This window comes from Bubalus kerabau, chromosome 4 (assembly GCF_029407905.1).
Source record: "Bubalus kerabau isolate K-KA32 ecotype Philippines breed swamp buffalo chromosome 4, PCC_UOA_SB_1v2, whole genome shotgun sequence".
Classification (NCBI taxonomy): domain Eukaryota; kingdom Metazoa; phylum Chordata; class Mammalia; order Artiodactyla; family Bovidae; genus Bubalus; species Bubalus kerabau.
Window position 1 is genome coordinate 149,989,610 of NC_073627.1, and position 26,766 is coordinate 150,016,375.

General features: G+C 38.1%; 1 protein-coding gene across 4 annotated transcripts in view; it reads left to right on the forward strand.

The window, feature by feature from the left end:
* The window catches only part of ERCC6L2 (ERCC excision repair 6 like 2), a 153,315-nt gene that overhangs the window by 63,012 nt on the left and 63,537 nt on the right, over positions 1 to 26,766 (forward strand). For all 4 annotated transcript variants that reach the window (XM_055579003.1, XM_055579004.1, XM_055579005.1 and 1 more), the window contains exon 12: positions 15,645 to 15,740. In XM_055579003.1, the coding sequence (XP_055434978.1) occupies positions 15,645 to 15,740 (96 nt within the window). The remainder of the gene's footprint in view (positions 1 to 15,644; positions 15,741 to 26,766) is intronic.

Consider the following 26,766-nt stretch of genomic DNA (forward strand, 5'->3'; position numbering starts at 1 on the left):
GATTTTCCAGGCAAGAGTACTGGAGTGGGGCGCCATTGCCTTCTCCGGAATAAAATGGTTAGAAATAATTTAACCAAGGAGGTAAATGACATATTCACTGAAAACTATAACACAAATATAAAAGAAATTGAACACTAATAAATGGAAAGATACACCACAGTAATGAAAGAATTAACATTGTTAAAATGTCCATATAGCCCAAAGTAATCTTCATGTTCAGTACAATCACTGTCAAAATACCCATTGCATTTTTCACAGAACAGATAGTCCCAAAATTTGTGTGGAACCACAGAAGACCCCGGATAGCCAAAGAGAGCTTGAGAATGTACAAGGCTAGAGTTCGTCTTGCTTCCTGATTTCAGAATCAAATTTGTGTGGTATACAAAGCCATAATACTCAAAACAGTATGGTACTGGTACGAAACCAGACAAATGGATCAGTGGAATAGAATAGAGAGCCCATAAATAAACCCACATTTATATGGTCAACTAATTTATCATAAAGCAGCCAAGAATATTCAGATCAGATCAGATCAGATCAGTTGCTCAGTCGTTTCTGACTCTTTGCGACCCCATGAATCGCAGCACGCCAGGCCTCCCTGTCCATCACCAACTCCCGGAGTTCACTCAAACTCATGTCCATCCAGTCAGTGATGCCATCCAGCCATCTCATCCTCTGTCATCCCCTTCTCCTCCTGCCCCCAATCCCTCCTAGCATCAGAGTCTTTTCCAATGAGTCAACTCTTTGCATGAGGTGGCCAAAGTACTGGAGTTTCAGCTTCAGCATCATTCCTTCCAAAGAGATCCCAGGGCTGATCTCCTTCAGAATGGACTGGTTGGATCTCCTTGCAAGGGACTCTCAAGAGTCTTCTCCAACACCACAGTTCAAAAGCATTAATTCTTTGGCGCTCAGCCTTCTTCACAGTCCAACTCTCACATCCATACATGACTACTGGAAAAACCATAGCCTTGACTAGACGGACCTTTGTTGGCAAAGTAATGTCTCTGCTTTTGAATATGCTATCTAGGTTGGTCATAACTTTCCTTCCAAGGAGTAAGCGTCTTTTAATTTCATGGCTGCAGTCACCATCTGTAGTGATTTTGGAGCCCAGAAAAATAAAGTCTGACACTGTTTCCACTGTTTCCCCATCTATTTCCCATGAAGTGGTGGGACTGGATGCCATGATCTTCATTTTCTGAATGTTGAGCTTTAAGCCAACTTTTTCACTCTCCACTTTCACTTTCATCAAGAGGCTTTTGAGTTCCTCTTCACTTTCTGCCATAAGGGTGGTGTCATCTGCATATCTGAGGTGATTGATATTTCTCCCGGCAATCTTGATTCCAACTTGTGTTTCTTCCAGTCCAGCGTTTTTCATGATGTACTCTGCATAGAAGTTAAATAAACAGGGTGACAATATACAGCCTTGATGAACTCCCTTTCCTATTTGGAACAGTCTGTTGTTCCATGTCCAGTTCTAACTGTTGCTTTCTGACCTGCATACAAATTTCTCAAGAGGCAGATCAGGTGATCTGGTATTCCCATCTCTTTCAGAATTTTCCACAGTTTATTGTGATCCACACAGTCAAAGGCTTTGGCATAGTCAATAAAGCAGAAATAGATGCTTTTCTGGAGCTCTCTTGCTTTTTCCGTGATCCAGCGGATGTTGGCAATTTGATCTCTGGTTCCTCTGCCTTTTCTAAAACCAGCTGGAACATCAGAAATTCATGGTTCACATATTGCCTGGATTGGAGAATTTTGAGCATTACTTTACTAGCGTGTGAGATGAGTGCAATTGTGCTGTAGTTTGAGCATTCTTTGGCATTGCCTTTCTTTGGGATTGGAATGAAAACTGACCTTTTCCAGTCCTGTGGCCACTGCTGAGTTTTCCAAATTTGCTGGCATGTTGAGTGCAGCACTTTCACAGCATCATCTTTCAGGATTTGGAATAGCTCAACTGGAATTCCATCACCTCCACTAGCTTTGTTCGTAGTGATGCTTTCTAAGGCCCACTTGACTTCACATTCCAGGATGTCTGGCTCTAGGTCAGTGATCACACCATCGTGATTATCTGGATTGTGAAGATCTTTTTTGTACATTTCTTCTGTGTATTCTTGCCATCTCTTCTTAATATCTTCTGCTTCTGTTAGGTCCATACCATTTCTGTCCTTTATCGAGTCCATCTTTGCATGAAAAGTTCCTTTGGTATCTCTGATTTTCTCGAAGAGATCTCTAGTCTTTCCCATTCTGTTGTTTTCCTCTATTTCTTTGCATTGATCGCTGAAGAAGGCTTTCTTATCTCTTCTTGCTGTTCTTTGGAACTCTGCATTCAGATGTTTATATCTTTCCTTTTCTCCTTTGCTTTTCACTTCTCTTCTTTTCACAGCTATTTGTAAGGCCTCCCCAGACAGCCATTTTGCTCTTTTGCATTTCTTTTCCATGGGGATGGTCTTGATTCCTGTCTCCTGTACAATGTCACGAACCTCATTCCGTAGTTCATCAGGCACTCTATCTATCAGATCTAGTCCCTTAAATCTATTTCTCATTTCCACTGTATAATCATAAGGGATTTGATTTAGGTCATACCTGAATGGTCTAGTGGTTTTCCCTACTTTCTTCAATTTAAGTCTGAATTTGGCAATAAGGAGTTCATGGTCTGAGCCATAGTCAGCTCCTGGTCTTGTTTTTGCTGACTGTATAGAGCTTCTCCATCTTGGGCTGCAAAGAATATAATCAATCTGATATTGGTGTTGACCATCTGGTGATGTCCATGTATAGAGTCTTCTCTTGTGTTGTTGGAAGAGGGTGTTTGCTATGACCAGTGCATTTTCTTGGCAAAACTCTATCAGTCTTTGCCCTGCTTCATTCCATATTCCAAGGCCAAATTTGCCTGTTACTCCAGGTGTTTCTTGACTCCCTACTTTTGCATTCCAGTCCCCTATAATGAAAAGGACATCTTTTTTGGGTGTTAGTTCTAAAAGGTCTTGTAGGTCTTCATAGAACCGTTCAACTTCAGCTTCTTCAGCATTACTGGTTGGGGCATAGACTTGGATTACTGTGATATTGAATGGTTTGCCTTGGAAACGAACAGAGATCATTCTGTTGTTTTTGAGATTGCATCCAAGTACTGCATTTTGGACTCTTTTGTTGACCATGATGGCCACTCCATTTCTTCTGAGGGATTCCTGCCCGCGGTAGTAGATATAATGGTTATCTGAGTTAAATTCACCCATTCCAGTCCATTTCAGTTCGCTGATTCCTAGAATGTCGACATTCACTCTAGCCATCTCTTGTTTGACCACTTCCAATTTGCCTTGATTCATGGACCTGACATTCCAGGTTCCTATGGAATATTGCTCTTTACAGCATCAGACCTTGCTTCTATCACCAGTCACATCCACAGCTGGGTATTGTTTTTGCTTTGGCTCCATCCCATCATTCTTTCTGGAGTTATTTCTCCACTGATCTCCAGTAGCATATTGGGCACCTACTGACCTGGGGAGTTTCTCTTTCAGTATCCTATCATTTTGCTTTTTCATACTGTTCATGGGCTTCTCAAGGCAAGAATACTGAAGTGGTTTGCCATTCCCTTCTCCAGTGGACCACATTCTGTCAGATCTCTCCACCATGACCCACCCGTCTTGGGTTGCCCCACGGGCATGGCTTAGTTTCATTGAGTTAGACAAGGCTGTGGTCCTAATGTGATTAGACTGACTAGTTTTCTGTGAGTATGGTTTCAGTGTGTTTGCCCTCTGATGCCCTCTTGCAACACCTACCGTCTTACTTGGGTTTCTCTTACCTTGGGCATGGGGTATCTCTTCACGGCTGCTCCAGCAAAGCGCAGCCATTGCTCCTTACCTGGGACGAGGGGTATCTCCTCACTGCCGCCCTTTCTGACCTTCAACGTGGGATGGCTCCTCTAGGCCCTCCTGCGCCCTCACAACCATGGCTCCTTGGACGTGGGGTTGGTCCTCCTGGCCACCACCCCTGGCCTCGGGCGTGGGGTTGCTCCTCCCGGCCGCTGCCCCTGGCCTTGGGCATGGGGCTGTGGGGTAGCTCCTCCCGCCTACTGCCCCTGGCCTCAGACGCAGGGTAACTCCTCTCATCGCCACCCCTGACCTCGGACACTGGAAAAAGTCTTTTCAATAAGTGATGTTGGCAAAATCGGACAGATAGATGTAAGAGAATGAAAGTAGACTCTTTTCTAATGCCAGATACAAAAATAAATGCAAAGTGGATTAAACATTTAATGTTAGACCTAAAACCATAAAACTCCTAGAAGAAAATATAAACAGTGAGCTCTTTGGCATTGATCTTTGTAATGTTTTTTGAATCTTTCTGGGCAAGGACAGTAAGAACAAAAATAAACATGTAACTACATCAAACTAAAGAGCTTTGGCACAGTGGAGGAAACTATCAACAAAAGAAAAGGCAACCTACTGAATGGGAGAAGATACTGTAAATGGTATGTCCAATAAGGGGTTAATATCCAAAATATATAAGGAAATTGTAAAACTCAATATAAAAAAGCCAAATAACCTTAAGAAATCAGCAGAGGTCCCAAATAGATACATTTCCAAAGGAGACATACAGATGGCCAACAGGCCCATGATGAGGTGCTCAACATGACTAATCATCAGGGAAATGCAGATCAAACCAGAAAGATAGCACCTCACACTTGTCAGGGTAACTTTTACCAAAAGAACAAAACACAGATAACAGGTGTTGTTGAGGATATGGGGAAAAGGCAACCATTCTGCACTGATGGTGGGAATCTAAGCTAATACAGTCACTAGGAAAACCAGTATGGAGGTTCCTCAAAAAATTAAAAGTACAACTGTCATACAATCTAGCAATTTCACTTTTGGTCATTTATCTGAAGAAAATGAAAAACACTAATTTGAATAGATACATGTATGTTCACTGCAGCAGTATATATGATAACTATGACACAGAAGCAACCTAAGTGTCTATTGGTAAATGGATAATGATTATACACATACATAGATATATATACTTTATTATATATACATATATATGTATACAATGGAATATTACTTAGCCATAAAAAGGATGAAATCTTGCCCTTTGTGACAACATGGGTGAATCTACAGTGTATAATCTAAGTGAAATAAATCAGGTGGAGAAAGACAAGTACTATATGATTTCACTTACATATAGTATCTAAAAAATAAAAGGACAAACATAGCAAAACAGACTCAGATACAGAGAACAGGCTAGTGGTTGCCCAAAGGGAAGGAGTAGGGAGAAGGGGTTAAAAGGTACAGGGGATTGAGAGGGTCAAAATAAAGAAGTCATGTGAATACAGTGTACAGCATAGGAATGTACTCAAATTTTTAAAAAGGTCTTCCTTATATTTTTCAAATCTCGCTGATTTTTTGTTTTTTATGGTTTCTAGCTTTTATTTGTTTAGTAGTTTTAGTCATTTTTTAAAATATCTTTTTGAATGGCATTTTTACTCGATTTAGCTTCTATTTTGGGGGGATGCTAATTCTTCTATTTGTTCTTCCCTCTGTCTCTTGCTCGTGGTAGATGGTTTCTTCACACATTTTGTAATTTTTTGTTTTGAGCTTATCTTCAGTGGGGCTTTTTTTCCCTCTGTTAATCCTTAGGAGACTGGTTGTAGGAGTTCTCCATTACTGTGGTTTTACTTTGACTTCTCTGTTAGGTGTCTCACCCAGGGCACGAGAAGTTTTGGATTCCTGTTTTCCTGTGACTGAATTCAAAGAATGATTTATTACCTAAATCCTTACATTTGTTACGTAAAGAACTTTACAAAATATAATAAATACATTCATCAGCTGTATTTTTCAAAAGTGATATACTCAGTTTTTGTTTTGTTTTTCTCGTTTTGCAAAAATTTATATTTAATTTCCAGGTGTTGAAACGAAAGACTTTCAAACTGGCTCAGTTCATTATTTTTGCCAGAATCCTAATTCTTCATTATCTTTTAGTTTATCAACAGCTTGGACTTTGTGTTATGTTAAAGGGAAATTTAGTTTTCTTTTACTCCCCCCTCCCCATTTTTCCGGAGAAGGCAATGGCACCCCACTCCAATACTCTTGCCTGGAAAATCCCATGAACAGAGGAGCCTGGTAGGCTGCAGTCCATGGGATCACAAAGAGTTGGGCACAACTGAGCAAGTTAACTTTCACTTTTCACTTTCATGCATTGGAGAAGGAAATGGCAACCCACTCCAGTGTTCTTGCCTGGAGAATCCCAGGGATGGGGGAGCCTGGTGGGCTGCCGTCTGTGGGGTTGCACAGAGTCAGACACGACTGAAGTGACTTAGCAGCAGCCCAATTTTCCATGTAGTCTTTACTCTTTTTATTTTTTGTCTATTAATTAATTTTTAGCCTTAAATAATATACTTTAATCTTTGATTTTTAGTCCAGCAACTTTCTACAGTACCTTCTAAGTACTTGTAATGTGTGGTATTAACATTAGCACACATCCACTGTTTTCTTCTACTTTTGTCATCTGTCTATATTATCTGTCAGCTATTTTAACAAATAACTTTGTATGCCAGAATATATAGAAAATAAATTTTATGTATTTTTGAATATCATAAAATGTCTTTTATGTGATCTCTCATGTAATTGCTTTGGCCAACTGTAGAGAATTTCTTTTCAGATCTCTGTAGGTATTCAGTTCAGTTCAGTTCAGTTGCTCAGTCATGCCCAGCTCTTTGTGACTCCATGAACCAAAGCATGCCAGGCCTCCCTGTCTATCACCAACTCCCAGAGTTCACCCAAACTCATGTCCATTGAGTCGGTGATGCCATCTAACCATCTCATCCTCTGTCGTCCCCTTCTCCTCCTGCCTTGAATCTTTCCCAGCATGAGGGTCTTTTCAAATGAGTCAGCTCTTCACATCAGATGGTCAAAATATTGGAGTTTCAGCTTCAATATCAGTCCTTCCAATGAATATTCAGGACTGATTTCCTTTAGGATGGACTGGTTGGATCTCCTTGCAGTCCAAGGGACTCTCAAGAGTCTTCTTCAACACCACAGTTCAAAAGCATCAATTCTTAAGCGCTCAGCTTTCTTCACAGTCCAACTCTCACATCCATACATGACCACTGGAAAAACCATAGCCTTGACTAGACGGACCTTTGTTGACGAAGTAATGTCTCTGCTCTTTAATATGCTGTCTAGGTTGGTCATAACTTTCCTTCCAAGGAGTAAGCGTCTTTTAATTTCATGGCTGCAATCACCATCTGCAGTGATTTTGGAGCCCCCAAAAATAAAGTCGGACACTGTTTCCACAGTTTCCCCATCTATTTCCCATGAAGTGATGGGATCGGATGCCATGATCTTCGTTTTCTGAATGTTGAGCTTTAAGCCAACTTTTTCACTCTCTTCTTTCACTTTCATCAAGAGCTCTTTGGTTCCTCAACATTGTTTTCTGGTATTTCTTATTTCTGAAATTTTGTCTAATGCCAATCAACCAGTTGTAATCTGAAATTTCACAGTGGTATCTGAGTCTTTTACAAATAAATTTAAAATTAAATTAATTAATTATTTTTGCTTGTGCTGGGTCTTTTGGTTGCTGCATGGGCCTTCTCTGGTTGTAGCATGAGGAGCTACTCTTCATTGTGGTACATGGGCTTCTCATTACAGTGGCTTCTTTTGTTGTGGAGCACAAACTCTAGGCACATGGGCTTCAGTAGTTTCAGCACACAGGCTCCATAGTTGCAGTGTGCAGACTCCAGGGTGCACAGGCTTCAGAGTTGCGGAGTGTGGCTCAGTAGTTGTGATGCATGGGCTTAGTTGCTCTGCAGCACGTGAAATCTTCCCAGACGAGGGATTGAACCCATGTCCCCTGGATTGACAGGCAGATTCTTACCTACTGTACCACCAGGGAAGTCCGATATTTGAGTCTTGATGTGAGTTTTTGTTCATTTATTTTGCTGGGTGTAATCTGAAGGCTTGTATTTCTGAACTCTGGAAAATTCTCTTTGATTATTTCTTTGACAATGGCTTCTCTTCAGTTTTTTCTAGTGTCTCTCCTGGTCACTAGGTTATCTGATTTTAGTGTTCCTACAGTGATTCTTTTTTGGGGGAGGACAGAGTTGCACTGCGTAGCTTGCAGAATCTTAGTTCCCCAACCAGGGATAAACACAGGCCCTTAGCAGTGAAAGCTTGGAGTCCTAACCACTGGACCACCAGGGCATTCCCCTAGAATGATTCTTTAAACCTGTGAACTTTGATCTCTTACTTTGTATTTTTATCTTTCTTGGCTCTATTTCTGAAAAAAAAATGGCATTTTCCAATCTTATTATTTTATTTTAAATAACTAATTTTTTGTCTTTTAAATTATGTATTTATTTTTTTGAACTCTCATTCTGTGAATCTTTATTCTGGAATGTCAATACCTTAAAGCTTAGCTTTCCATAATCATCTCATTCAGTTCATCAGAGGAGAGTTTTCTGGCATTTTTCTTGGGTTGGAATTTTTATTGGAATCACTGAATTTATAAACAACTTTGTAGAAAAATGACATTTTAACACTTTTGAACCTTCCTATCTATGAGCATGGTATTGGTTAAATATATTTGGGCTTCTCGGTAAGTGAATAGTTTATTCGACCTTTTAAAATAAATATTTATTTGGCTGTGCCAGGTCTTTGTTGTGGCATGCAGTATCTTCGATCTTCATTATGGCATGCAGGATTTTTATAATAGTTAATACGTAACAATAAAATTTAATTCATTGATGGCATTTTTTGTGTAACATTAAGATATGGTTAAATATAATTTTTATATATTTTTGATACAAAATAGAATGTGAAAGACCTAAGGAATGAATAGCCTGCATGTTGATTATTTGTCTTAATACCATTTCTCAGGTTGAAAAGAGCTGTATTCTTTTTGTATTTTATTGCCTAAGGAGTAAACTTTTGCGCTTAGCCATATGAGAGGAGTGACAGGTGTGAAAAGTTTGCAGTTCTGAATTGTATTATCATCAAATAGAGAATCATCTCGTCTCTAGAGATAGAGTTTCGAGGTTATTTTTTTCTTTAAAAGAAATATTGCCTCTGAATTAACTTGGACAGTCTTCAAAGTATCTTTGAAGATTGTTACCTCAACTAGTGGTGACCTTCCTGTGGCTTATTTAGGACATCGGAGGTAAATTCATGTCACAACTTACTGAACAGTTGACTAGACTTATTTTTGGTGTTAAGTGTTAGAAAATATTTCTTACTCTCCAATTTTATTTTAACCATAACTAGTTGATTTTTCACACAATAGTCTAATTATGTAATCTTACGAACCTTGATTTTTCAAAAATTTCCCCATCACGATAGTAGACAGGTAAACTTCTAACTTTTCTTCTAGTTGTTTGTTATGTAAATCACCTACTCCCCTAATTTACTTATTTTTAGAATTTTTTCCAAACCTTACTGTTTATCTCACCTCATTCCTTTCTTTGAGTTTAAGTCTCCGTGATACCTTTTTGCTATTGCCTCTAATAAGTTATTTTCCAAAGGAGCTAATTCAATTTCTATTGAATATTTAACCTTAAGTCAGGATACCTGGGTTTAAATCCAGACACTAGCCACTTCAATGACTTTTAAGCAAGTAAATTAATATTCCTGATTCTCAATTTCCTCACCTGTAAAAATGAGAATAATAGCTCATAGAACTGTGTTGAGGATGAAAGTATAGGATATATGAAAATTTCTAGCACCATTCCTGGCATATAGTAGATGCTGTATAAATATTAATTTCTTTCTATTTTGATAGAAACTGCATAAGAGAAGACTGTTAACATTTTCTCTCCCTGGATGAATAGTATCTAGTATAAAGATTCTGAAAAGGGAAAAACAGCAAGAGAAAACCTCAGTGAAAGGCTTTGAAAGTTGAGATTAGAAAAGTGTAGAATATACAGAAAACTCATTTTATTCTTGGATTTTAAGTTTTACTTTTTAAAAATACAAAATTTATGATCATTATATAATAATTGCTAAATGTAGGGTATTTAGACACAGAAAGTTCAAAATATGAGAGGATAACAGTTATTATTTGGTAAAATCTAAAAAGCTGTGTAGGCAGCTGAAATCTTTAAATCAGTAGACAAACGTTTTATTATTCAGTTTTGCTATATATTTAGAAAAAAAACTTTATAAATAACTTCATTCCAAAATGAATTATTTGTCTTCTGATATGTTTTGGCTGGTAGAAAAATGAATTTGTCATATCCATTAAACAATTTCTTATTTTTAAAACTGTCAAAATATGCATATATCTTTCGTGGCTTTTTTTCACTGTATATTTTAACCGGAGGTCAAATTAAATGAAGACAGAACTTTGACTCTCCAAAGAATTGACAAGTTTTAAATAGAGGAGTGGCATACTTAGTTTTCTCTGCGTGTGTGCTCAGTAGCTCAGTCATGTCCAGCTCTTTGTGACCCCACGGACTGTAGCCCACTAGGCTCCTCTGTCCATGGGATTTTTCCAGGCAAGAATACTAGAGTGGGTTGTCATTTCTTCCTCCAGGGGATCTTCTTGATCCAGGGATCAAACCTGCATTTCCAGTGTCTCCTGGAAAGCCCCTAGTTTTCTATATTCTGTACTTAAAATTATTTTATGTAATGTGGGAATGGATCTGAGGTCAAAGTAAGGGAAGACTGGAGGCCACTGAAGTAATACATACAGGTATGATATCAAGGTTTGAAATAGGGGAAGGGAAAATAGAAATGAAGAAGGGACTCATGATAAAAAAAAAACTTTTTTGAGGTAAATTTGATAGGACTGGATATTGGTTGGCTTTTTTAGTTGTTTTATCTTGCTTCTAAGTCTGTTGGTGACAAATTCTATTAATTTTCCTTAGTCTGACAATATCATGATTTCCCTTTTATTCCTGAAGGGTATTTTTACTGTATATAGAATTTTGTGTTGAAAATTCTTTTAGCACTTGAAAAATGTACTGCTTCCTCCTGACCACCTTGGTTTCTAATGAGAAATCTACTGTTATTTGAATTTATGTTCCCTTAAAAGTAATATGTTGATACAATTTCTCTCTGACTGCTTTTAAGAGTTTGTCTTCTGTTTGCGGAAGTTTAATAACTGCAGATATCCAGATGACACCACCCTTATGGCAGAAAGTGAAGAGGAACTAAAGAGCCTCTTGATGAAAGTGAAAGAGGAGAGTGAAAAAGTTGGCTTAAAGCTCAACATTCAGAAAACGAAGATCATGGCATCTGGTCCCATTACTTCATGTGAAATAGATGGGGAAACTGTGGAAACAGTGTCAGACCTATTTTTTAGGGCTCCAAAATCACTGCAGATGGTGATTGTAGCCATGAAATTAAAACATGCTTACTCCTTGGAAGGAAAGTTATGACCAGCCTAGATAGCATATTCAAAAGCAGAGACATTACTTTGCCAACAAAGGTCCATCTAGTCAAGGCTATGGTTTTTCCAGTGGTCATGTATGGATGTGAGAGTTGGACTGTGAAGAAAGCTGAGCACCGAAGAATTGATGCTTTTGAACTGTGGTGTTGGAGAAGACTCTTGAGAGTCCCTTGGACTGCAAGGAAATCCAACCAGTCCATCCTAAAGGAGATCAGTCCTGGGTGTTCTTTGGAAGGACTGATGCTAAAGCTGAAACTCCAATACTCTGGCCACTTCATGTGAAGAGTTAATTCATTGGAAAAGACCTTATGCTGGGAGGGATTGAGGGCAGGAGGAGAAGGGGACGACAGAGGATGAGATGGCTGGATGGCATCACTGACTCAATGGACGTGAGTCTGAGTGAACTCCAGGAGTTGGTGATGGACAGGGAGGCCTGGCGTGCTGCGATTCATGGGGTCGCAAAGAGTCAGACACAACTGAGCGACTGAACTGAACTGAATTACACTATATCTAAACATAGTTTTCTTTGGGTTTATCATTTTGGAGTTCATGCAGTTTTTGCATTCTATAGGTTTATCTTTTCCCCCAAATTTGGGAAGTTTTCAGCTGTATTTCTTTCAGTACCTTTTCATTCAATGTCACTCTCTCTTCTCTTGGTACAAGTATTAGTTCTTTTATTTCTGTCTCTCAGGCCTCTAAGACTTATTTTTTTTTTTTCTAGACATTTTCTTTCTGTTGTGTAGATTGGGCAAATAATATTGACCTGCTCCTATGTTTATTGATTCTGTTGTCTATCATCTCCACTGTAGTATCAAATCCAACCAGCAAGTTTTGTTATTCAGTTATTTTTCAGTTCTAAAATTTTTTTTGGTATCCTCTCTTTCTTTGCTAAGACCTAATATTTTTATTTGTTTCAAGCATATTTCAAGCATTTTTATTGTGGCTGCGTTTAAATCCTTGTCAGATAATTCGAACATCTGATTCTTTGCAGTGTTATCCATGTTAATTGTCTTTTCTCATAGAAATTGAGATTTTCCTAGATCTTGATAAGAGTAGTAATTTTTTATTGTATACTCTATGTTTTGAGTATTATGTTTTGAGACTATGTGTCTTATGTAAAACTTCTATTTTAGCCATACACCATGCCAGACACATGAGGTAGAAATCCATGTCTCTTGCTTGGCCTGTGTTGATATCCTGAGATTGAGGCACTTTATTGCTACTTCTGCATGGCTTTCCCCACACTACAGAGGGGACCTTGGTTATAGCTTGGCAGAAGTCAAAAGTTCCAGCTCCTTTATCAGTCTTCCCGGACACCACCTGAATGAGAATGAGAGGCACCTCTTTACTGTCAGGCAAAGATGGAAATTTAGTCTCCCCACTCATGAGGTCTTGGATGACCAAGTTAGGGTTAGGGCCACAGATTTTTTTTTTTCTATGGTGTTTGCAATAATAGGCTGGTTATTGTCTTCATTTTTCTGTCTTAAAACTCTATGCCTTTCCTGGTTCTTTGCCTAAAGGAAGAGGCTTTTCTTAGGTTTCTTTCTTTCTTTTTTTTTTTTTTTTTTTGGTCTGTGACTGTTTTCTCTTGGCATTTCCAGTTCACTGGCTTCTCCCAAGGAACTTTTCAGGTGACTCAGACAGTAAAGAATCTGCCTGCAAGGCAAGAGACCCAGGTTCGATCCCTGGGTTGAGAAGATTTCCCTGGAGAAGGGCATGGAAACCCACTCTGGTATTCCAATCTGGGATATATTAGGCAAAAATACAGCCAGGAAACTCCCTGCCATGTCGTTCCTCTTGTGGTCTGTAACCAATCTGTGTTCCCTCCAGCTTTCATAATCTTGTGTTTCATTTTATATATAATGTCCAGGGTTTTCAGCTGCACTTAGAGGAATAAAGACAAGTACATTTTTTAAGTGTGTATATTTATTTAGCTAGAGTATATTAGCAGTTTTTAAAAGTTACGTTAGGAAAATCCTAGATAATAGTATTTGAGTATCCAAAAAATGTAAAAACCAGCACAGCCTACTTAAATGAGCTCTAATGCTCCAATTTCTTAGAGATATTCTGTTACTCTTGTTGTTCAGTCACTAAGTCATGTCCAACTCTTTGCAACCCCATGGACTGCAGCATGCCAGGCTCTCCTGTCCTTCACTGTCTCCCAGAGTTTGCTAAGATGCATGTGTATTGAGTCAGTGATGGTCTCTAAACATCTCATCCTCTGCTTCCTGCTTCTTTTGCCTTCAATCTTTCCCAGAATCAGGATCTTTACCAATGAGTCATCTCTTTGCATCAAGTGGCCAAAGTATTGGAGCTTCTACTTCAGAATAAGTCCTTCCAATGAATATTCAGGACTGATTTCCTTTAGGATTGACTGGTCAGATCTTCTTGCAGTCCAAGGACTCTCAAGAATCTTCTCAGTGCCACAATTCGAAAGCATCAGTTCTTTGGTGCTCGGCCTTCTTTATGCTCCAGCTCTCGTATCTGTACATGACTACTGGAAAAACTATAGCTTTGACTATACGGACCTTTGCTGGCAAAGGGATTTTGTTGCTTTTTAATATACTGTCTGAGTCTGTTATAGCTTTCCTTCCAAGGAGTGAGCGTCTTCTAATTTCATGGTTGCAGTCACTGGCTGTAGTGATTTTGGAGCCCAAGAAAAGAAAATTTGTCACCGCTTCCACTTTTTCCCCTTCTGTTTGCTATGAAGTGATGGGACCATATGCTGTGATCTTAGTATTTGAATGATGAGTTTTAAGCCAGATTTTTCACTCTCCTCTTTCACCCTCAAAAAGAGGCTCTTTAGTTCCACTTCACTTATGCCATTAGAGTGGTATCATCTGCATATGTGAGGTTGTTGATGTTTCTCCTGGCAGTCTTGATTCCACCTTGAGCTTCATCCAGCCCAGCATTTCATATGAGGTGATCTGCATAGAAGTTAAGTAAGCAGGGTGAGAATACAGAGCTTTGTCATACTCCTTTCCCAGTCTTGAACCAGTCCGTTGTTCCATGGCTGGTTCTAACTGTTCTTCTTGACATGCATACAGGTTTCTCAGGAGATAGGTAAGGTGGTCTGGTATTCCCATCTCTAAGAATTTCCATTGTTTGCTGTGATCCACACAGTCAAAGGCTTTAGCATAGTCATTGAAGCACAGATTGATGTTTTTCTGGATTTCCCTTACTTTCTCTATGATCCAACAAATGTTAGCAATTTGGTCTCTGGTTCCTCTGCCTTTTCTAAACCCAGCTTGTACATCCAGAAGTTCTCATTTCATATACTGCTGAAGCCTAGCTTGTAGGATTTTGAGCATAAGCTTGCTAGCATGTGAACTGAGTGCAGTTATATGGTAGTTTGAACATTCTTTGGCATTGCCCTTCTTTGAGATTGAAATGAAACCTGACCTTTTCCAGTCCTGTGGGCACTACCGAGTATTCCAAATTTGCTAACATATTGAGTGTAGCATTTTAACACCATCATTTTAACACCAAATAACACCATATTATAGGATTTGAAATAGCTCAGCTATAATTCCATTACCTCCACTAGCTTTGTTCTTAGTAATGCTTCCTAAGGCCCACTGGACTCCACACTCCAGGATGTCTGGCTCTAGGTGAGTGACCATACCTTCATGGTTTTCTGGGTCATTAAGATCTTTTTTGAGTAGTTCTCTGTGTTCTTGCCACCTCTTCTTAAACTCTTCTGAAATAGTAAGTCAGGTCCTTACTATTTCTGTCCTTTATCCTGTCCATTCTTGCATGAAATGTTCCCTTGGTATCTCCAGTTTTCTTGAAGAGATCTCTAATCTTTCCCATTCTTTGTTTTCTTCTATTTGTTTGCATTGTCCATTTGAGAAGGCCTTCTTATCTCTCCTTGCTCTTCTCTGGAACTCTGCATTCACTTGAGTATATCTTTCCTCCTTTGCCTTTCCCTTCTCTTCTTTTCTCATCTATTTGTAAAGCCTCCTCAGACAACCATTTTACCTTCTTGTATTACTTTTTCTTTGGGATGGTTTTGATCACTGCCTCCTATACAATGTTATTATCCTCTGTCCATAGTTCTTCAGGAATATTCTAGAGTGGTACCAAAAAAAAAAAAAAAATGTTCCATAGCAATTTTCCTTGTGGCATATTTGTGTTTTAATTACCTTACTTTTATAATGTTAATGTAATACTGTATTTATTTTGTTATAGAAACTTGGCATCATTGAGTTACAGAGCAAAATTTATTTTTACTGTTTTAATGTGCTATTTTTTTTAATTTACTCCAGGGCTGGTGGACTAGGCCTTAATTTTGTTGGTGCCAATGTGGTTGTATTATTTGATCCTACGTGGAATCCAGCCAATGATCTTCAAGCAATTGACAGGTAATGGTGACAGAATTTGATGTGACCTGTAAATGCTTTAATCTAAAAATGCTCCTGAAATTTTTAGGTTGCCTGTAATGTGACTGTGATTAGAAGATAAGGAAAACATTGTAAAAATTTTTTTAATTTTTATTTAAGATAACCCTGAACTTTTAAATCCAAATGGCAGGCTATTAGTCATTTATTTCCCCTCCATCTCAAAATCTCATTATTGTGACAAGATTAATTTAGAAGAGAGAATAAATCCCTACTCCTGGAGGAAAGTTGAAAAGGCCACTACTAGTAGATCAGAAGTTTTAAGAAACTCATGAAAGGATTTTTATGATGAAGGGACCAGCAGAGAAAGGCCACAATCCAGAGTCAACAGGAGAGCATAGAGAATTTTCCAGCATGGGATCAGCAACTTCAGGACATGCGAGTAGACCAGAGTACATCATTGCAGGAAATTAATGTGCTGACTCTAAAACTGATTCCTGCCCCATACTTTGTACACAAAGAGGGACTGACCTATAACATGTGCTCCTGGATCAAAACTGAACAAATCATTTCATAAATTTTATAAGTAAGTGGGAAATCAGACTGGCAAAATATTCTTACAGCGGTTGTTTGCACCAGATCATAAAGCATGGAAACCCAGCTTTCTTAAACAGTCCATTTCATCATTGTCTGAAGGTTTTCTGAATACAATTCTTTTACCTCCTTAGTTAAATTTATTTTAGATATTTTATTCTTTTTGATACGATTGTAAATGGGATTTTATTATTTCTCTAATAGAGCATTGTTAATGTATAGAATGCAACAGACTTCTGTATATTTATTTTGTATTCTGCAGCTTTACCAGGTTCATTGATGAGCTCTAATATTTTTTTTTCTTGCATCTTTAGGATTTTCTGTATATAGTGTCATCATCTAGAAACACTGAGCTTTACTTCTTCCCCTTTAACTTGGGTATGAGTATATTGTTAGCTGTGGGCTTATCATATATGGCCTTTTTTATGTTGGGGCATGTTCCCTCTATTTTCAGTTTATTGAGTTTTTTTTATCATAAATGGATATTAAATTTTATTGAAAGCTTTTTCCACATTTATTAAGATAATAATATAATTTTTATTCTTCTGTGTGTTAACATGGTATATCACATCAATTGATTTGCAGATACTGAATCCCTTGCATCCCTGGGATAAATCTCACTTGATCATGACGTATGATCCTTTTAACGTGTTGTTGAATTCAGTTTGCTACATTTTGTTGAGGATTTTTGCATCTGTGTTCATCAGTGATATTACCTGTGATTTTTATGATATCGTTGTCTGGTTTTGGTATCAGGGCTATGCTGACCTCATAGAATGAGTTCAAAATGTGAGTAGTTTGAGAAAGATAGTGTTAACTCTTCTCTGAATGTTGAATTCATCTGTGAAGCTGTCTGGTCCTAGACTTCTTTGTTGTTGGTAGTTTTTTGATTACCAATTCAATATTGTTACTACTAATTAGTCTGTTCAAATTTTCTATTTGTTCATGGTTCAGTCTTGAGATTCATTTCTACTAATTTGTTTATTTATTAGCTATTCACTTTATTGGTGTATAATTGTTTGTGAGTAATCTTTTATGATCCTTTGTATTTCTGTGATGTCAGTTATGACTTCTCCATTTTCATTTCTGATTTTATTGATTTTAGTTTTCTCTCTTTTTTTCCTTGAAGAATCTGGCTAAATCAATTCTTGTTACCTTTTGAAGAACCAGCTCCTAGTTTCATTGATTTGTTCAAATTTTTTAGTCTCTGTGTCATTTATTTCTGCTCTGATGTTCATTTCTTTCCTTCACTAACTTTCAGTTTTGTTCTTTCTCTAGTTTCTTGAGGTGAAAGTTAAGTTTAGGTTGTTCATTTGGGTTTTTTGCTTGTGTCTCTTGTTTCTTGAGGGAGGCTTGTAATGGTATAAGCCATGAAACTGCTCTTACTGAGTCCCATACATTTTGGATCATTGTGTTTCCATTTTCATTTGTCTGCAGGTATATTTTTATTTGTTCATTGATTTCTTCAGTGATTCATTGTTTTTAATAATGTATTGTTTAAACTCACATGTTTGTGTTTTTGCAGATTTGTTTTTAACTGGTTGATTTCTCGTCTCTATAGTTATGGTCAGAAAAAGATGCTTGATATGATTCCAATCTTAAATTTACTAAATTTACTTGTTTTGTTGCCTAACATAGGGTCTGTCCTGGACAGTGTTCCATGCAAACTTGAAAAAAAGGTCATTCTTCTGCTTTTGGATGAAATATTTTATCTTTATCTATTTAGTCCATCTGGTATAATATGTTAAGACCAGTGTTTCCTAATTGATTTTCTCTCTGGATGTTCACTAACCCCAGGAATGTCAGTGGGATGTTCAAGTTCCTACTATTAATGGTGTTACTATCAGTCTCTCCTTTTCTGTCTGTTAATATTTGCTTTATATATGTAGGTGCTCCTTTGCCAGATGAATATGTAATTACAATTGTTATACATCCTTCTTGAATTGATCCCTTGATCACTATGTAATGTCTTTGTCACTTCTTCAATCTTTGTTTTAAAGTCTGTTTTTTCTGGTGTGTGTTGCTATCCCAGTTTTCTTTTCCTTTGCATTTGGAAGGAATATCTTTTCCCATCTCCTCAGTTTCAGTCTGCGTGTCTATAACTCAAGAGTGAGCCTCTTGTAGGTAGCATATAGATGGCTCTTGTTTTTGTATCCGTTCAGCCACTCTGTGTCTTTTGATTGCAGCATTTAGTCCATGTACTTTTAATGTAGTTACTGATAGATATGTTCTCCTTTACATTTTCTTGTTTTGTGGTTGTTTCTGTAGTTCTTTTTTATTCCTTTCTTCTTTTGTTATCTTCTTTGTGATTTGATAGGTATATTTTGTGTTATGTTTGTATTCCTTTCTCTTTTTTCCATATGTTTAGATTTTTGGTTTGTGGCTACTATTAAGATTTAATATAGCACTCTATTTACGGGGCTTCCCTGATGGCTCAGTGGTAAAGAATTCACCTGCCAAGGCAGAAGACATGGGTTCGATCCCTGGGTCAAGAAGATTCCTTGGAAGAGGAAATGGCAACCCGCTGCAGTATTCTTGCCCGGGAAATACCATGGAGAGAGGGGAGCCTGGTAGGCTACAGTCAAAGAGTCAGACATGACTTAGCGACTAAACAACTGTCTATGTACATGATTATTTTAAGTTGCTGATCTTTTAAGTTCACACACACTCAACAACCCTAAATTTTTACTCTTTCCACCCCCCCCAGAATGTTTATTATTTTTTACATCTTATTTTATATCTTTTTGTTTTGTGTATCCCTTAACTACTATTATGGATATACATAATTTTACTACTTTTGTCTTTTAACCTTCCTACTAGCCTTATACATGGTTGATTTACTACCTTTACTGTATATTTGCCTTTACCAGCGAGATTTTTTCCTTCCGTAATTTTCATGTATCTAGTTGTGACCTTTTCTTTTTCACAGAGAAAAGTCTCTGTAACATTTCTTAGAATTTGGTTTGGTGGCACAGAACTCTTAGCTTCTACTTACCTGTGAAACTTTTGATCTCTCCAGATCTATATGAAACTTTGCTGATTAGAATATTCTTGCTTGTAGGCTTTTCCTTTTCGTCACTTTAGGTATGTTGTGTCACTCCCTTCTGGCCTGCACGGTTTCTCCACATAGCTCATAGCATTGTGGATTTGCCTTTGTATATGACTTGTTGCTTTTCCTTTTTCTCTTTCTCTTTAATTTTTGACATTTTAATTACGTTTCTTGGTGTGCTCCTGTTTGGGTTGGTCCTGTTTGAACTTTTTGTACTTTCTGGACCTGAATATCTTTCCTTTTCCAAGTTAGGGAAGTTTTCGGCTATTAAATCTTCAAATATGGCCTCTGCCCCTTTGTCTGGGACCCCTATAATGTGAATGTTCGTATGTTTCATGTAGTTTCAGAGGTCTCAAACTGTCCTTCTTACTTTTTATTCTTTTTCTTTTTTCTGTTCAGCTTCAGTGATTTCCACAGCTGTGTCTGCCAGCTCATTGATCCATTCTTCTGTATCATATGATCAACTGTTAATTCATTTTAGTGTATTTTAAAGTTGTATTTTTTATTTTTATTATTGCAGTGTAACTGACATATAACTTTATAGTGTTTTATAAACAAAGTATTGTTGATTTACAGTATTATATTAGTTTTGGGTATACAGATAGTGATTCAATATTTTTACAGATTATACTTCATTGAAAGTTATTACAAGATAATGGCTATAATTCCCTGCACTATGCAATATCTTCTTGTTGCTAATCTGTTTCATATACAGTAGTTTGTATTTCTTAATCCCATTACCCTATCTTGTCCCTATCCCCTTCCCTGACCCCACTGGTAAACACTTGTTTGTTTTCTATTTCTGTAATTGTGTTTCTGTTTTCCTATATATGTATTCATTTGTTTTATTTCTTAGGTTCCACATCTAAGTGATATCATATAGTATTTATTTTTCTCTGATTTAATTCACTAAGCATAATGTTCTCTAGGTTCATCCATGATGCTGTAATTGGCAGAATTTCATTATTTTTTATGGCTGAGAAATAATCCATAGGAAAGCTATGACAGATCTAGACAGTGTGTTGAAAAGCAGAGACATTACTCTGCCTGCCCTGTATAGTCAGGGCTGTGGTCTTCCCAGTGGTCATGTACGGTTGTGAGAGTTGGACCATAAAGAAGGCAGAGCACCAAAGAATTGATGCCTTCAAACTATGGTGGAGAAGACTCCTGAAAGTCCCTTGGACAGCAGGGAGATCAAACCAGTCAATCGTAAGGGAAATCAACCTTGAATATTCGTTGGAAGGACTAATACTGAAGCTGAAGCTCCAGTATTTTGGTCATCTAATGCGAACAGCCAATTCATACGAAAGGTCCCTGGTACTGGGAAAGATTGAGGGCAAAAGAAGAAAGGGCATCAGAGGATGCCTGGATGGCATCACTGATGCAATGGACATGAACTTGGCAAACTTCAGGAGATAGTGAGGGACAGGGAGGCCTGGTGTGCTGCAGTCCATGGGGTCACAAAGAGTCGGATATGACTGGGTGTCTGAACAACAACGATAATCTATTCTTGTATGTATACCACATCTTTATCCATTTGTATGTTGATGGACACTGGATTGCTTCCATATCTTGGCTATTGTAGTTAATACTAATATGGACATTGGAGTGCATGAATCTATTCAAATTAGTGTTTTCATTTTTTTAGATATATACACAAAAGTGGGATTGCTGGATCATATCATAGTTCTATTTTTAGTTTTTGGAGGAATCTCCATGCTCTTTGCCATAGTAGCTGCACCAATTTACATTCCTGCCAGTAGTGTACAAGGATTCCTTTTTCACGCCATTCTTGCCAACAGTTGCTTGTGGTCTTGTGATGACAGCCATTCTAAGAGGTGATAGCTGACAGCTCATTGTGGCTTTGATTTGCATTTCCCTAATAATTAGTGACACTGACCATCTTTTCAGGTTCCTGTTAGCTTCTTAGGGAGATTTCTCTTCAGGTTGTCTGCCCCATTTTTGATTGGGTTGTTTGGGTTTTTTTTGACATTGTTTTCTTGATACTGAGTTGTATGAGCTGTTTATATTTTTTGGATAATAACCCCATTGCCATATCATTTGGGAATATTTTCTCCCACTCCTTAGGTCATTGTCTTCATTTTGTCAATGGTTTCCTTTGCTGTGCAAAACCTTGTAAGTTTAAGTTTCATTTGTTTATATTTGCTGTTATTTCCCTTGCCTTAGGAAACTGATCTAAAAACAGTTGATACAGTTTATGTCATAGATTGTTCTCTAGAGGAGTTTTATGATTTCAGTACTTAGATTTAGGTCTTTAATCCATTTTGATTATTTTTGTTGTTGGTGAGGAAATGTTCTGTTCTCATTGTTTTACATGTGGCTGTCCACTTTTCCAAGAACCACTTGTTGAAGAGACTGTTTTGTCCATTATATATTCTTGCCGTCTTTATCATAGATTAATTGTCTACAGGTGCATGAGTTTATTTCTGGGCTCTTTATTCTGTTCTATTGATATGTAAAGTGTTTGGGAGAGAGTTTCAATTTCAGATGAAGGGACTCTGGTAACTCAAAGTCATATTGTTGTTCAGTCCTTCAGTCCTGTCCAGCTGTTTGCAACCTCATGGACTACAGCACGCCAGGCTTCCCTGTCTTTCACTATATACCAGAGTTTGCTCAAACTCGTGTCCACTGAGTTGATGATGCCATTCAACCATCTTATCCTCTGTCGCTCCCTTTTCCTGTTGCCCTCAATCTTTCCCAGCATCAGGGTCTTTTCCAGTGAGTCAGCTCTTCACATCACATGACCAGTGTATTGGAGCTTCAGCCTCAGCATCAGTCCTTCCAATGAATATTCAGGGTTGATTTCCTTTAGGATTGACTAATTTGATCTCCTTGCAAGAGTCTTCTCCAGTACCACAGTTCAAAAGCATCAGTTCTTTGGTATTCAGCCATCTTTATGGTCCAACTCTCACATCAGTACGTAACTACCGGAAAAACCATAGCTTTGACCATATGGATTTTGTTGGCAAAGTGATGTCTCTGCTTTTTAATATGCTGTCTAGGTTGGTCATAGCTTTCTTCCAAGAAGCAAGCATCTTTTAATTTTTATGGCTGCAGTCACTGTTTATGTGATTTTGGAGCCCAAGAAAATAAAGTCTGTTATTGTTTCTATTTTTTCCACATCTGTTTGTCAAGAAGTGATGGGACTGGATGGCATGGTCTTAGTTTTTTAATGTTGAGCTTTAAGCCAGCTTTTTCCCTTACCTCTTTCACTTTCATCAAGAGGTTCTTTAGTTCCTCTTCACTTTCTGCCATTAGGGTGGTATCATCTGCATATCTGAGATCATTGATATTTCCCACAGCACTCTTGATTACAGCTTGAGCTTCTTCCAGCCCAGCATTTCATGTGATGTACTCTACATAGACGTCAGATAAGCAAGGTGACAATATACAACCTTGACATACTCCTTTCCCAATTTTGAACCAGTTCATTGTTCCATGTCTGGTTTTAACTGTTGCTTCTTGACCTGTATACAGGTTTCTCTGGAGGCAGGAAAGGTGATCTAGTATTCCCATCTCTTGAAGAATTTTCCATAGCTTGTTTTGATCCACACAGTCAAAACCTTTAATGTAGTCAATGAAGCAGAAGTAGATTTCTTTTGAAATTCCCTTGCTTTTTCTGTGATCTAACAGATGTTGGCAATTTGATCTCTGGTTCTTCTGCCTTTCGTAAATTTAACTTGTACATCTGGAAGTTCTCGGTTCATGTACTGTTAAAGCCTAGACTGAAGGATTTTGAGCATTCCCTTACTAGCATGGTGGGCTTCCCTTGTGGCTCAGCTGGTAAAGAATCCGCTTGCAATGTGGGAGACCTGGGTTTGATCCCTAGGTTGGGAAGATCCCCTGAAGAAGGGAAAGCCTACCCACTCCAGTATTCTGGCCTAGAGAATTCCAGGGACTGTATAGTCCGTGGGGTTGCAGAGTCAGACACAACTAAGCGACTGTCACTTTACTAGCATTGTAGATGAGTGCGATTGTGCTATAGTTTGAACATTCTTTGGCATTACCCTTCTTTGAGATTGGAATGAAACCTGACCTTTTCCGGTCCTGTGGCTGAGTTTTCTAAATTCGCTGGCATATTGAGTGTAGCACTTTAACAGCATCATCTTTTAGGATCTGAAATAGCTCAGCTGAAATTCATCACCCTCACTAGTTTTGTTTGTAGTAATGCTTCCTAAGGTCCACTTGATTTCACACTCCTAGATGTCTGCCTCTAGGTAAATGATCACACTATCATGGTTATCTGGATCATTATGACCTTTTTTGTACGATTCATCTGTGTATTCCTGCCTCCTCTTCTTAATGTCTTCTGCTTCTGTTGGGTCCATTCCGTTTCTGTCCTTTATTATACCCATCTTTGCATGAGATGTTCCCTTGGTATCTCTAATTTTCTTGAAGAGATCTCTAGTCTTCCCCATTCTGTTGTTTGCCTCTATTTCTTTCCATTGTTCACTTAAGATGGCTCTCTCATCTCTCCTTGCTCTTCTTTGGAACTCTGCATTCAGATGGGTATATCTATCCTTTTATCCTTTGTGTTTCACTTCGCTTCTCTTCTTAGCTGTTTGTAAGGCCTCCTCAGACAACCATTTTGCCTTTTTGCATTTCTTTTTCTTGGGGATGGTTTTGATTACTGCCTCCTGTACAGTATTAGGAGTCTCCATCCATAGTTCTTCATACATTCTGTCTGTCAGATCTAATCCCTTGAATCTATTTGTCACTTCCAGTGGATAATCATAGGATTTGATTTAGGTCCTACCTAAATGGCCTCGTGGTTTTCCCTACTTTCTTCAATTTAAGTCTGAATTTGGCAATAAGGAGTTTATGCTCTGACCCTTAGTCAACTCCCAGTCTTGTTTTTCTGACTGTATAGAGCTTCTCCGTCTTCGACTGCAAAGAATATAGTCAATCTGGTTTCAGTATTGAGCATCTGGTGATGGGCAGAGTCTTCTCTTATGTTGTTGAAAGAGGGTGTTTGGTATGACCAGTATGTTCTCTTGGCAAAACTCTATTAGCCTTTGCCCTGCTTCATTCTGTACTCCAAGGCCAAACTTGCCTGTTACTCCAGATACCTCTTCACTCCCTGTTTTTGCATTCCAGTCCACAGTGATGAAAAGGACATCTTTTTTTGGTGATAGTTTTAGAAGGTCTTATAGATCTTGATAGAGCCATTCATCTTCAGCTTCTTCAGCATTGGTGGTTGGTGCATAGACTTGGATTACTGTGATATTGAATGATTTGCCTTGGAAACAAACTGAGATCATTCTGTTGTTTTTGAGACTGTACCCAAGTACTGAGTTTCAGACTCTTGTGTACTGCATTTTGGACTCTTGTGTAATGCAAGGGCTACTCCATTTCTGATAAGGGATTCTTGCCCACAGTAGAGATGTAATAGTCATCTGAATTAAATTCACCCATTCCAATTGATACATAGACAAATATCAAAATCAGTATTTTAACTTTGAGTTATAATTCTTCTTGTTTTCTATACAATTTTAAAAGACAAGAGCATAAAAATAATTATAACTGTTCTGCTAATGAATACATGGCATATAAAGATATAATTTGTAACATCAATAAAATAAAGGGTGATAGCAGAACTGTAAAGGTGGTTTAATGCAATTGAAATTAAGTTGGTATCAGCTTAAGATAGGATAAATTTGAACCCATGCAGTCTGACTTGCAGAGCCTAGACTTTCAACCAGCCTCTTCCCAGTGACAGGTGCTCAGGAAAAATGGTCAAATGAAAACCACAGAAAAATTTCCATTTCCTTTTGACTTAACAACACTTGTTGTAATTTTGTTCTTTTTCATCTAGGCCATCAGGACCTATCTTATTTATCCCAGTGGTCCCTCAAAATACAGTTAGTTCATTCTGCTTTGGCATTCAGTGAAAGTTAGTTGATGATAAAACTAAATGAATGGGATTCTTCTTCTTCTCCCTCTCCTTCTGTTGACTCTGATTGGAGGAAACAAGAAAAGTGAAGATACTGACCTCCACACTGCATAACAGTTTCTTGACACTCATCTTTATGTGATTAAAGACCTTTTACATATTTGTACTTTATAGACTTTGAAACTGATGACGCATGGGTCCAGTATAACATGTTACAAGGTTTTATCTGTAAAGATTAAAGAGTAAATGTTCTAACACAGTCTGTCACTCAGCAAACGGTTGACTTATACCAAAGGACATTTCCTTCGATCCATTTGTATTTATCCTTAGACCCAGATGCCTTGGGGGAGAGAAAGGGATTATGAGCCCCTGTCTATCCAGGCTGCAGGATGCAAGTGACAATGCAGTAACTTATCCCTGGCTTTGCTGTGTCACAAGAGTACTCATTCTTTTCTGGGAATGCAAGATTTTCAGTACCCCAATGTGTCCTCTAGTAAGAGCCCTTCTCTGGGAGGAGGAATGGGCAAAGGAGGCAGAGGAAGCACCAAATATAACAACATAGTGTGACTTTATAAGGTCAAAAGTAAATTTACCCCAATTTATAACATTTTCAAGCATGAGGCAGTATGGCCTTGCCCATGATCCCCCATGGCTGTAACAGGTATTTAGAAGCAGGTGATCTCACTCAGAACATCCAATAAAACCTCCACCTGGGAGAAGCTACAGGGATTGTACCTATAGTTCACCAGTGTGGTGAGTCAGGTTAGAGTTTTAATTAGCACTACAGTCCATATCAAAACACCTGGGGTACTAATCAACTGAGCGATCCAGTCAGACAGACTGTGTGGAAATCTCAGTAGATGAAGGGTATAAATCTGCATTTCTGTAGGCTTGCCAGTTGATTAACTGCTTTCCCTCAGGGTTGTTGTTTTTTTTTTAACAGTTTATTGAAGTATAATTAACATACAATAAACTGCACATACTTCAAGTGTACAGTTGATAAGTCTTGATATAAGAATATAGCATGAACCCATAACCACAATCAAAATAGCAAACATATCCATCACCCTTCAAATTTTCTTTGTGCCACTTTGTAATCCATCCCTCTTTCCTCTCCTGAGGCCCCTATTCCCAGGCAACCACTGATCTGCTTACTGTCACTATGGATTAGTTTGCGTTTTTGAGAGGTTTTATATAAATGGAGTCCTTCATAAGCTTAAGACTGCCATAAAAGAAAAATCTGAATTTAGGAAAAGTTTGGCACAGTAGAAAGTAATGTTTATAACAGAAATTAAGTTGATATATATATGTTTTCTACTCCTTTTTATATGAATTTCTGTTTGTACATTATTATTAAATAATACAGCCTATCTAAACATGGACAGAGGAGCCTGGCAGGCTACAGTTCATGGGATTGCAAAGAGTCGGACACGATTGAGTGACTAAGCACAAAGCATTGCTGCTGCTAAGTCACTTCAGTCGTGTCCGACTCC